Below are 8906 nucleotides of genomic sequence, written 5' to 3'. Positions count from 1 at the left end.
CAAAATAAAAATGATGGGGCCAAATTTGAATTGACCGTATTTAAAGGTTGTATTTGTATTTCTCTAGCTCAATGTACACATAACAGCACACAACACAGCTCTCCTTCAGAGCTAGCTGAGAGGGACAATTTAAGTGAAGGAGTGACATTTTTTAAAAAGCACATTTATTGGAACATGCTGCAAAAATCTTTACTTGCAAGAGCGTGAGATGTTATACACTGCCTTAAAGCAGTCAAAGAGACTGGGTGCCGTGTTGTTTACCGTGTATGGGTCCTATTTTTACATATACGCAAGATAAAGGGCACGAGTCTGAGCTCATTTGCGCCAGTGTAAATCAAGAGAGTAACTCCACTGAAATCGATGGAACCGTGCCAGCGTCAAACTGGTGTGAGGGCAGAATCAGACCCCACCGAGTTAGCTGACCATCTACATCAGGTGAGATCTGAAAATGCCAGCGTTTTTCTGGTCAAGGTGGACATTAAAGAGCCCATGGCCCAGCTGGCAGGAATAGGGGCGTTACCAGAAATCTCCTCCTTTCTCTTTCCTGCCAATGCGCCACCCTCCACCCCAGAGGTGACTGCATGGGTGTGGTTGGATTATGATGTATTTTATGGGTGGGTCATGGGGGCCCCCATTGTGCTAGGCGCTGTACAGGAACCTACTGGAGGTCCCTGCCCTGAAGAGCTTACAAGCCAAACAGAGAGACAGATGGAGGGTGGGAAGGTGCCCCCCCGCCCTCTTGCTTGTAACCACACTGATCCCAGGGAGCCCAGCGGGGGCGGGAGGAGCAAAGGGGGGGTTAGTTTATTTTGGCTTGTATTTTCTGCTGGATTTTAGGGGGGGGTATTCACAGCCCTCCCCCCCCTTTCCCACCCTCTGCCCCTCTCATTTGCCCCTCCCAAACTTTCCACCTGCCCCTGCCCCATCCACCTGCTATCTTCCCTCACTTTTCCTCAGGCTTCCCCTCCCTCTTCCCCCCCTCAGGCCGCCCCCCCCCAGTCTATCCCCCCGCCCCGCTCCTTTATTCTCCCCTTCCCCCGACCCCTCCCCCCTCTTGGCGCCTTTTCCTTCCCGCCACGTCTTTAGTCTCCTCGTCCTATTCTGACGGGGGGGGAGGGGAGGACGGGCCCCGCGGCTGATTGGCTGCAAGCGGCTTTGTGGGCGGGGCGGTCCCCGCACCGAAGCCCCGCCCCCAGGTTGTCCCCGGCCCCGCCCCTGCCCCGGCTCCCTCCCTCCCCTTACTACTGGCGGCTGGAGCGAGGGGAGCCGGCGCCACACGGGAGCCCGGCACCGAGCGCAGCAGCCTCGTCGGCTCTGCTCCCAGTCGCGCCCCCCCCTTCCCCCTCCGGCCTCCGCCCCTCCCGCGCCAGCCCAGACCCCACCCCCTTGGTTCCGACCCGGCGGGGCTGCGAGCCGAGCCACTGGCGCCCGGTTCGGTTCGGGCGGTGCCGGTCCCGGTCCCGGTCCCGGAGCAAGGGGACGGGGCGGGGATGCTGCTCTCCAAGATCAACTCGCTGGCCCACCTGTGCTCCGGGTCCGGCGGGGAGCACCCGGCCAAGCTACAGCCAGGTGAGGCCCGGTTCGGCTCGCCTCGGCTCGGGTCGGATCCGCGGCCGGGGCTGGCTCTGGAGTGGGGCGCCCCAGAGCGGTCCGGGTTCGGTGCGGGAGGAGCCCGGTCCTGCGGGGCATTGGGGAGGCTCACAGAGGAGTCTGATCCGGTTCGGGCCGCAAGGGGGTCTGATCCGGTTCGGGGGGTCTGGTCCGGGTTGGCGGGGTTCGGTCTGAGGCGGCATGGGGGGGTCTGATCCAGTTTGGTCTGGGGAGGGATGATGAGTCTGGTCCAGTTCGGGGTCGTTCCGAGGAGGGATGTGGGTCCGGTCCGGTCTGGAGGGCTGGCCCGGTCTTTTGAGGACAACAGCTGGGTCTGATCCTGGTGTCTGTCTCTCTCTGCCTGCAGGGAAGGACAAGGAGCCCCTGGAGAAGCTGTACCAGGTGGGCCCACTGCTGGGCAGTGGTGGCTTTGGGTCTGTCTACTCGGGCACCCGCCTGTCGGACGGCGCCCCGGTGAGTAGAGCCTGGACCACTCCCCACCCCTGCAGCCAGCTCCCCATACGTGCTGCTCTACAGAGCTCCACCTTTGGTGAGAGACCTGTCCCTGACCCACTTGCATCTCCTTTGCTTTGCCCTGGCATAACCACCATCTTGCATCCCCTTCGCCGGTCCCTTGTTTGCCTCCCCTCTTTCTGGGGTTGCCTGACCTGACTCTGATTGTCTCTGGGGTTCTGTTTGTGTTCTAGGTGGCCATCAAGCACGTGGCCCGGGACCGGATTTCTGACTGGGGAGAGCTGGTAAGTGCCTGGGGCAGGAATAGCTGCTGTGGCTCTGCATTGCATGGTCATGGCTCTGTAGTGAAGGTTGCAGCCGGTGTCATAGGTAGCTCTTGACTTTGTGGGTCGATTTGCCTGCCTCTGATGGAGCTCTCCTTTCTCTCTCTGTGCAGCCTGGCGGGACCAGAGTGCCCATGGAGATCCTGCTCCTGAAGAAAGTGGGCTCAGGCTTCCGGGGGGTCATTCGGCTCTTGGACTGGTTTGAGAGACCGGACAGCTTCATCTTGGTTTTGGAGCGGCCGGATCCCGTGCAGGACCTGTTTGACTTCATCACGGAAAGGGGTGCTCTCCCTGAAGAGCTTGCCCGCAGCTTTTTCCGCCAGGTTCTGGAGGCGGTTCGGCACTGTCATAGCTGTGGGGTATTGCACCGGGATATCAAGGACGAGAACATCCTGATTGATCTGAACAGCGGGGAACTGAAACTGATAGATTTTGGGTCTGGGGCATTACTCAAGGACACAGTGTACACTGATTTTGATGGTGAGTGTCTATTTCCATCCCCTTCTATTTTATCTGCGTAGGGAGGGAAGCCAGGGAAATTCCTCTTTGAAATGGGTTGTTCCCTGCCTGTAAATGTTCAGTAACTTCCCAGCCAAGGAATGTTTTGTTCCCTCCTCCCCCTGCCATTGTCACTTGCTAAATATACTGTTGTATGATCTGCAGCTTTGATACCTTTGGGGTTTTCCTCCCTGCCTTGTATCCAAAAAGCATTTCACAAATGTGTTTGCCCTTTTGTTGGGTGTTAATCGCAGGCACTGGTGGTAGCTGCCCATGTCATGCAGGGGGTGGCGGGGGGCACATGGCAGAAACCGGGTGTGAACTCACAAGAATCAATCTCTGGAGTCCCCGTGAGCAATGAGAGGAGAAAGTTGGGCTTTGGTTCCAGTGGTTTGGTTCTCTCTAAGTCCATCACATCTGTAGCATTTCAGCAGGGATCTGGCTGGTATTCCACCCTCCGGGGGGTGGTGCAAACAAGATCTGCCTCATTTCATAGATGGGGAAAGATTGAGTTAAACCTGTCTGCAGCCATGGCTGCTCAGATGCTGGATTCTAACCTAATCTAGCAGGTAGAATGCAGGGGAGGGGATGTTCCCCCCTAAGGATAAAGAGAAGGGCTCTTGTACAGTTTCTTTCTGTGAGGATGGATGGACATCAATTTGGGGAGGGGATCAAGAAGAGAAGCTGCTGTCTCCGCCATCTCGCTAAATTATTCATTTCATTGGAAAGTTGTGTTTTGTCATGGGATGAATGTTGTGAAATAGGATCTGCAGGAGATCTGCTTACAGCAGGCTCCCTTTCCTCTGCTGCCCAAAGGCACCTGAGTCAGATCTTTGGGGAGGGGGGAGCTATAAACCCAGGGAGGAGTATTTGACCTTGGAGCAGGGGTGCAGGGATCTGCATGGGGGACAAATAAACAGAGCTGCCTTGAGCTGCTGGTGGTAGGCTTTTTTTCTGACCCACTTGAAAGGCATATTCAGGGTAGGGCCGTTGACTTTCAAAAAAAAATCACTGTTTGTTGTTGAGGGTTTGTTTTGCTTCTGCCTTGCCGGATGGCTTGGGCTATGCTGCATTTTTTGTTTTTAGTTTAACGGTTGATGACAAGGGATGGGTTTGCCCCTCCCAGCCACCTTCTCTTCTGCAGAATTTCCCAAGCTAGTGGTGCCCCCTGGTGGGGCATCGGGTCTCTTTTTACAACCCAAAGTTTGTAAACAACAGTCACGTGGCCAGGAACCAGACTAGGAGCTCTGACCTCAGTCTCCTCTTCCTGCCAGAAGGGAAGAGATCAAATACAACAAAGGCAAAGGGCGTAAGCATCTGCAGAGGCCAAAAGCAGGGTGGAATCTGAGTTCCAAGCATAATTATCACATGCACAATTGTACTAACTAAAACCACTCCCTTGATGTTGTACAACAAACCTTTGTCCACAGCTTTGGAGTAGGCTGGCTTTATACCTGACTGACTCAACAGTAATCAATGCCAAAAAAGGAATAAACTCTTCAAGGTATCTGCCCTTCTTTGGGTTCCGCAAGGAAACCCATTTATGAAGAAAGGACTATAAGGTTGTCTGGGCTCCTTGTAGTGCAGTAGACAAGGCCTCAGCCCCGCCCCAAATGCTCCGTCTACACTGGGTCACCATGGACTGAAGCATCTGCAAGCTGCCTCTCTCTTTACCTCAGTGAGAAATGGTTACATCGACAGCGAGAAAGTCAGGACAACAGTGGCCTTAAGAAACCTGTTCTTTATTGTGGCTTGTATTGCAGCTGGAAAACATGTTTATTTCTGCTTCATTTGTAGTCTGTGCTCTAGTGCAACTCTGCAATTGCTAAAACTGCTGGGGGCTTAAATCCCACTCAGACTGGGCTGATAGTTAAACAATATTAAGATACTGCAACCTAAATTTGGGGCTGAAGTACCTGACTTGGTCTCTTAAAACCACCCTGATAACACCTGAAAAAAGAATTAATAACTGGTTGCTCTGCTTAGGGTACAAGATGAAATATTTCTGCTAACCATGATCCTCTAATCTTCTCTACAGGAACCAGAGTGTACAGCCCCCCGGAATGGATCCGCTGTCACCGATATCATGGCAGGTCAGCAGCAGTCTGGTCTCTGGGGGTCCTGCTGTATGACATGGTCTGCGGGGATATCCCCTTTGAACATGATGAGGAGATTATTAAGGGCCAGGTCTACTTCAGACAGAGGGTCTCTCCAGGTGAGCACTCTCCTTTGTTGTGTTAGAGTTGGGCAAACAACTGCTTAGCCTGACAAAGTGATAATATGATGCCACAGAGGTGCATTACCATCACTTCATGCAACCAGTGAGACGTGCAAGGCATGGTTCTGTGATCTAGTGGTCCCTTCTTGTCTTAAACTCAATGAGATGTTTAATGCTAGTGAATCCCAGCAAAGTGCAGGGGACCGCGCTGTCTTCTCTGCCTTAGACAGCTGCTTCAGAGCTCGCTGTTGTAGTTCACTTCAGCACTTGACTCTCCTGCCGCTTGCTGGGGTCTTTAATGTGGCTACTGCAGCTGGCTGCTGAAGCAGTCTTACAGAAAGTGGAAATGACAAAAGATATTGAACCAAGTAGCTCTCCGGTTTAATCATCTCACTGGGGAAGGGAAAGCTGATTTTTGCTATTAGCCTGGGTGTGAATGGCAGGGGAAGACGGGCTGTTCACGGCCTTTCGTTGCCAATTTGCTCCCTTGTGTATTTTCGGAGTCTCCTTCCAAAGATGGGAACTGGTTCACCCACGTACGGGGGCTGGGGGGGCGTAACTCGGAAACCACACCTAGCCACAGCCATGGTAATCTGTCCTGTGAAGCAAGAAAGGCAGATCCCAAAGCAGACTTGCAGATGGCAAAATAGGGAGGCTTGTTGTAGGCTTCACAGACATTACTCAGCAGCAGATTCTCACTGACTGCTTGTTTTCTCTCCGCAGAGTGCCAGCACCTCATTAAATGGTGTCTGGCCTTGAGGCCCTCCGAGAGGCCATCCTTTGAAGACCTTCTAAATCATTCTTGGATGCAAGACGTCCTCTTGCCACAGAAAACGGCAGAGATCCACCTGCACAGTCTAATTCAGGAGTCTGGCAAATAGCAGCTCCTCTCATCCATTGGGTGTAAAAGAGAAAACTCTCACCAGTGACTGTCTGCCTGTTACATGGGAACATTCATATCTCATTCCAGAGCTCAGCTAACTGGAGAATCTTCTGAGAGGCTGGAGGTTACCATCCATCCCAGGTGGACTGGTCTTGAACTCGTTAGGTCCTGCCTTACTTGATGTCTTGCCAGTAGACTTTTTTGATGTCTTATGGGCACATCCATGAGTGTCCCTGACCTGCTGAGTCCTGGAATATGAACTGAGCAAGGACCAGAGAATTAGCAAGAAAGTTTCGCTTGGGGAAACTGGCTGTGGAGAGGGAGGGAAGGTACTGATTTGAATACCTGTCTTATTCACTGTGTCACCGTGTTCTGAGTGCCTTCAGATGCGATCTGGGCTGTGCTGGGGGAAATACTTGAATCTTCCTACACCTCTGCTTCTCCAAGATTCACCTGGGTTTATTTTATATTCCCCTCCTTAAGGAACAGGTCAGAAGCAGCCATGGGTGAAACCAATGCACCCTGGCTAGTTGTTTCTGAGGTATGCTGTCTAGCAGGAACTCTTCTTCCTCAGCTCTTTGCTTTGAGTCTCAAAAGCTGGGGCGTCCTCACAGATGCACAAACAATGCAACCCAATAGAGCTGTAAATGTGTACAGAATTATACAGGAGCAAAGCTTGGTGTACAGAGGACTGTAGTTTATAATAGTAATGTTTTTACTTTTTTTTTGTTTTTAACTTATTTTCAGGGGGTTGGGTTATTTTTTGTTTGTTTGTTTTTAAGGAAAATGTCCGAACCTGTAGGATAACTTATTTATTTATTTATGATTCATGTGGGTTCAGAGCCCATGCCTGGCTTCCATAGCTGCTGATCTGGTTTCCAGTTGGGGTCCCCCCGCCCGACTGCACTCCCTTCTTAGAATGCTCTGTTAACATCTCACCACTGTGTGGAATGGCTGACTGCTTCCCAGCTGTCTGTAAATAGTTCCGGCTGCCGGTGTTCCTCTTCCACGCGTGTGTTCAATTGTTTTAAAGGCATTTCCACGGGTATTTGTCTGGGCTGGGGGACGTCATGTGCGCATGTGTATATAGCACTGGTTTTGCCGAGCTGTCGGGGAAGGTACCCTGGACTCCAACACTGTCAAGCCTGTATATGTCATCAGTGTGTAGTCTGCTGCTTTTGTTAATAGTTAATATTGTACAGGGGAATTCAGAAATCCTATTTTTTTTATACATGCGGTTTTAAATAAAAATGAATCACTTGACTTAACCTGAGACCTCTTCTCTTTCGGGTGGAGTAAAACTGCCAGTTTCACAGCGCAGCGAAGCGGTGCTGTCGAAACTCGGGACCCTTCATAACGTGATCCGAACGCCGAGAGCACCACCAAAGCGCGGGGCTCTCGGAGCAGGAGATGAGTAAGCTACAGCTAGAGATAGCAGCCCAAACCACAAAGTTTGAATTCACATGTCCTCAAAGCTGTGCCACTCAGATGCAGTGTTTTGGTTCAGCCCGTTAAAGGCGTCAGCTATTAGTGTTGGATCTGAACTGGTGCACTCTCCATGCCAAATGTCCTGGTTCTGGCCATCTCTGGCAGCCTTCTTCACTGAACTGTGAGATCAGAGGTGTATGGCTGAGGCATAAAGTATGTACATACCGTTTCCATTCATGCCTAGTCGTGTGTGAACAAAGCAGGTAAATGTCAGTGCTGCATTGATGATGCAGTATGTTACCCATGCACGTGGCACACTGGATGCTGACCATCCATGTCCGGGCACATGGGGTTTCAGTAACCGATCCTGTGTGGCAGGCTCTGGAGGCATCTGATTCGTTACATACTATCACCATCTTCAGCCAGGCTGGGGCTGGCCCAGAGCCACGGGGGCTGTTGACGTCCAGGCTAGGAGAACGCGGTCGTTTTCACACTCTTCAGCACAAATAAGCTGGGCTTCCCCTTGTTAAACTACAGCGACCACATGGTGCAGGCGACAGCCTCTTGGTGTGAACAGTAACTTGTGCAGCACTGAGTTAGCGGCAACCTTTAAAACTCTGCTTTACCCTGGTGGAGGCAGGAGCTATTCTTTACTTGTTACGTTTCAGGGTGTCTGCGGGTTGAATGGAACAGTGTGCTCCACCTGGCTGTAATATTCATGGTGTTGTCTAAAACCTATGCTGTTGGTTCAAGTGTGGGGCTGTGTAACGTTAAGAGATGGAGCAGTGACTGCAAGCATTGTTTGCACAGTGCCCTTCTTTTTAAAACCCTGTTGGTTGTAGCCTCCTGGGGAAATATTTGACCCTCTCGGCACTGCTAATCTCCAGCAAGGTGCCTGCCACCAAGTGAGCACTGGAGTTGCCTAGAGACTTCTAGGTATGGGGCTGGACTACTAGCATGAGCAGCAGGATATAGGAGTTGTACTCCTGCACCGCAACTTCCTTGCTGTGTGCCCCGGGCCAAGTCATTTTCTGCTCTATGCCTCAGTTTCCCCATCTGTAAAGAGCCCTCTGTACAGCCCTTGCAGGTCCCTTTGAGGAAAAGCATTAGTGAGTTAATTTTTTTTTTTTTTTTTGTAGGTAGGCTGAACAAGAAAGCTCAGCTCCACATCTTCAAAGGCTGGGGGCTACTGAGCTCTGTGGTTTTCGTTTAACTGCAGGCTCTTGTGCTAGACCAAAACAAACTTTATAGCTCCTTATTTTGAGAAAGTCCATCTCACACGTTTAGGGCAGCAAATGAGTCTCTTGCAGCGAGTGAAATTTAGCCGGGCGCAGTTACAGTATCACAGCAAACTGCTCCCCACTGAGTGGAGGCTCTCCCTCCTTCCCGTAAACACACTGCTCAACTGCTATTCCACTTCTTAGAAACCTCACCACAGAAAGGCCAAGTCAGATCAGAGTGTCAAGCCCTGCAGGGACCGATGCAATGATAG

At 51.8% G+C, this 8906-nt stretch overlaps 1 protein-coding gene across 1 annotated transcript; it reads left to right on the top strand.

Annotated features, from left to right (window-relative positions):
• Positions 1-1406: 1406 nt before the first annotated feature.
• Positions 1407-7233, top strand: PIM1 (Pim-1 proto-oncogene, serine/threonine kinase). Its single transcript, XM_074935863.1, has 6 exons — positions 1407-1569; positions 1958-2064; positions 2298-2348; positions 2501-2867; positions 4924-5100; positions 5827-7233. Exons 1-6 carry the CDS (start codon positions 1491-1493, stop codon positions 5982-5984), a joined length of 939 nt encoding a protein of 312 aa, XP_074791964.1. The 5' UTR covers positions 1407-1490; the 3' UTR covers positions 5985-7233.
• Positions 7234-8906: the final 1673 nt, after the last annotated feature.

The sequence above is a fragment of the Natator depressus genome, chromosome 21 (genome assembly GCF_965152275.1).
Source record: "Natator depressus isolate rNatDep1 chromosome 21, rNatDep2.hap1, whole genome shotgun sequence".
In the NCBI taxonomy this organism is placed as follows: Eukaryota; Metazoa; Chordata; order Testudines; family Cheloniidae; genus Natator; species Natator depressus.
This window is presented reverse-complemented; position numbering and strand designations above follow the sequence as displayed.